General features: G+C 18.6%; 1 protein-coding gene across 1 annotated transcript in view; it reads right to left on the bottom strand.

The window, feature by feature from the left end:
- Positions 1-686: 686 nt before the first annotated feature.
- Positions 687-4,176, bottom strand: part of LOC102674257 (lactosylceramide 4-alpha-galactosyltransferase-like) — an 18,580-nt gene continuing 15,090 nt past the window's right edge. Inside the window, 1 exon segment of the mRNA XM_006615522.2 lies at positions 687-991. Within this exon segment, the coding sequence (XP_006615585.2) occupies positions 722-991 (270 nt within the window). The 3' untranslated portion in view covers positions 687-721.

The raw sequence follows: 4,176 nt of genomic DNA on the forward strand, positions 1-4,176 counted from the left end.
ATAATATATTTACAATATATATATAAATAATATTTATGCTTTCATGTATAAAACTTGTAAACTTAATAACAAATATATATAATATATATATTTATATAATTCATTTCTTAATTCGTATGAAATTTATAAGAAATACTTTATCAATATTTAATCAATTCAATCAATCGTTGGTAAAATATTTTCTTTTTCTAACATTTTTAAATAATAAACATCAATTATCATTAGGTTCATAATAAACAATTATAATCTCATCAGCTGTGGATAACTTGAGTGATAGTATTTAATTAAGATATTTTTTTTCGTGTAATTTTTCGTATACCGTACAAAAGTTGAACTTTAATAGAGATATTTTATATTCAAAATTATTTATTTTAGAATTACTTATTTAAATTATATTACTTTCTTATCAATACTAGAATTAAATTCCATTGGCGTATATATATATCATGATTGAATATTATTGTTTGCAATATCAAACACGGTAACTTTTTCGATCAGTTTTCTGTGAATATAATAATTTCTTTCTACATTTCTTCTAGATATATTCTTCTAAATATTTTTTTGAATTTGGATATTTTGCATTTTTATGTTCAATTTATATCATAGTTTTTCAATTGAGTTGGAATTAGCAATTTAGAAGGTCATTTTATAATTTTTAAAGTATTTTCTTTTTTTAACATTTATTCCACGTTTTTTTAATTTTAAATTCACTGATAATTATTTAAAATACTTTCCCACAATTATTAAAAATCTTTGGACAATGTTTTTTCGCGATATTCACATACGGTACATCACTATTTATGTCCACCTTTTCACCATTGCTTAATTTATTCCATATATAAATTGTTATCGCCTTTTCTATTTTTTTCATTGTTGCATTTTTGTTCGTTGTCTGAAAATATGACTTCCAATTTTCATAATGAATTGGATAAAAAGTGGAAGGAGAATAAATTTTAAAACCTTCACATCGAATCATGGACATGTCCTGTAACTGTAGACAAATATTTTTGTATATTTATCTTTGTTCTTATAATTTTAATATTAAATTGATTTGATCGATTTAAAATAAAAATAAATATAATAATTACAAAATAATGATACAATTATTCAAAAAAAACATTAATCTTTATTTTCAATATATCTATATTAGAGTTTAGAATCTGTTTACGATTATATTATAGAATTATAGAATTATAAATATTTTAGAATTTTAATATTATCATGATTTATTTTTAGAGAATCGATTTTAAAGAAAAATTTAATATTAAGAATAACGCTAATCAATGAAAAATTTATCAATAAAAGAATCAAAAAAAGTGAATATCCAAAATTAGAAATCTACTCGTTTATAAGTTATAGCAAAATAATTATCTTTGTGAAATTAATTTATATAAAGAAGTATATTTTTAAATTGAAAATGTAAAATATAATGATGCCATATTTATTTATTATTTATAATAGTGTGTTATAAACAATAATCAAGCAATAATCACAAGCATCGGCTTGTTCCGAAAAAAAAATCATTCGATTCTAGAATTCTTAATGAAACTTGTGAAGTTCATATGAGTTTATAACACGAATGTAATAAAATTTTTTATTTTTAAGTTGAGACATTTTTTAGAGATTTATTAGTGATGAACATGCAAATTTATTTATTTATTTTGTGCTTAATAATTATAAACTGATTTTTTTCGAAAATAATTTATTATTTATTATATATAATTTATTATTATATTAAATTTGTGATAGTTTCTTTAATCGAAGTTTCTGTCTAAAAGAAGATTTTAAGACTTTGCGAATCTTTAAGCATCAACCTCATCACTAAGGACATTCTGCAAATACAGATGGATATAATTGTCAATGTTGTTTTTTGATTCTTGAAATATATAATATATAATAATTGAAATATATAATCTTGAAATATATAATCTTAAAATATATAATAATTGACCAATTAAAAATACTTTAAAAATATAAAACAAATCAAACGGATTTTCCGAATATTGAAAGACAGAAATAAATTAACTAGAAACAAAGCAATATCGATCATCGAAGCAATAGTAATCAACTATCAGTAGCAATATATATCTTATCAATAAATCATAATCATCTCAAGAGATTCTGTATCATTAATTTGGAATAGAATCAAAGCATTATTGATAATATCGATGCAATAAATCAATTCCTTAATATATTGATATATATTGTTGAACACAGTTCTGAACAATTTTTTCCTTTGCATATTATTGCTGTTTGGTTTTAGTTCGCAACGTATTTGCAAAAAAAAATTGTTATTATTATAAAATTTCGTCTATGTGCATGTCTGTTGCGTCATCAAACAATCGCTGTTTATCAATTAAAATATATTTATATAAATATATTACAGCCAATTGGTAAAAATATATATAAATATAAGTTAATATAATTATTCTTTGGATTTTCGAAATGTAAAAATAAAATATAAAAAAAGTTGTGGATGATTAAAAATTACAATGATCAAAATTATGATATTGGTCACATATATTTGTCATTAGTATCTACAATGATAGACAAATGGAAATTATACTTATGTTAAAAAAAGAATGTAATTACATAAAAAATAAGTAATAAATAAAAAAAGATTGTAAATTTTATCGGAATATTGAAAGTAGTTAGAAATGGTATAAATATGAACTAGAAAATCGAAGTTACAAAGAAGATAATGTAAATATTCAAAAATCTATGCGGGTTTCTTTCACGAAAAAATATTAAACAAAAGAAATTATGATTCCTTAAAAAAAATTATCAAGTATGGAAATTTAAATTACTATCTGAATATATATAATTTTTAATAAATATGTATGAATATATAAATGGCATCATTATATTATTAGTTTTAATTTTAAAAGTATAGTTTCTTCATATAAATTAGTTATATCATTACAAAAATAATTATAATTTATGAATGAATATATTTTGATATTTGATATCTGATATCCATTGATGAATTCTTTTGCTAAACTTCTATTAGTATTTTGATTGTTATCGCAAATATTAAAATTTAATTGAGACTAGGGCAAACAAAATTTGATATATAAAATGTTTATTTATTTATTAAATTATTTATTAATTAAGGTTAAATAAAATAACATAGAGATATAATAAGATGATTATTACTTATAAATATAAAAAAATAAAAAAAATTGTATATAAAATATTCTAGAAGAGAAAACTTAATTAATTAAATGATCTTAAAATGATTTTAAGCTATTTTTTCTTTGCAAAAATTTTCGTTTTAGTAAGTTATTAACGAAAAAAATTGGCTAATCTGTGTAATCTATCACGCCATAAGTGATAATATATTTCGTTAATAAAACTTGAAAAAAAATGACAAAAAATGAAAATTTTTGTGAAGGAAAAAATTGTTTGAAATCACTTTAAAAATTATCAGTTAAGTCTCGTCGATCAAAATACATTTATAGTCTTCTGAAATATATTTATAGTTAATTAAATATTTGGATCATAATATGATATTCTTTTTAAAAGTAATTTTTTGATTAAAAATTAAAATTTTTTTATTCATAATTTTATTATTTTGTTTTAATTTAATTTGTGATGGGATTAAATATTATACTATATATATTATAAATATTATACTATATATATTTATACTATATATATTTATTTTATATTAAATTTTTCTTTGATATTATTCGAAAAATGATTTTAAAATTTAAAATTATTCTAAAAAATTTTTTGAAATAAATATTTTTCATTTTCATTCTTAATTCTAAAATAAATTTTTTAATCAATTTTTTTTATAATGATAAAATATAAATAAAAATATATTTTAAATAGTAATAGTAAAAACTAATTTTAAAGAGTAAAATTAAAACTAATATAGTATATAATTTCAATTTAAAAATAATTTTTACCGCTTTTGGAAAACAAAATTTCATTAGCAAATATTTCATTGTTCAATGGTGTTAAGTATTATTTCACTTACTTATAAATAAGACTTAATCCACATTTTTATATCAATTCTAGCGTTTATTTTAAAAACCGAAAGCACGAATATTAATAGTTTAAGTATATCAACACAATATTTTTTTTATCAATATTATATTTATATCATATTATATTTACATATATATTTATTTATTATATATTATTATATATATTTATATTATATTATTA

This window comes from Apis dorsata, unplaced genomic scaffold (genome assembly GCF_000469605.1).
Source record: "Apis dorsata unplaced genomic scaffold, Apis dorsata 1.3 scaffold_226, whole genome shotgun sequence".
NCBI classification, from domain to species: Eukaryota; Metazoa; Arthropoda; class Insecta; order Hymenoptera; family Apidae; genus Apis; species Apis dorsata.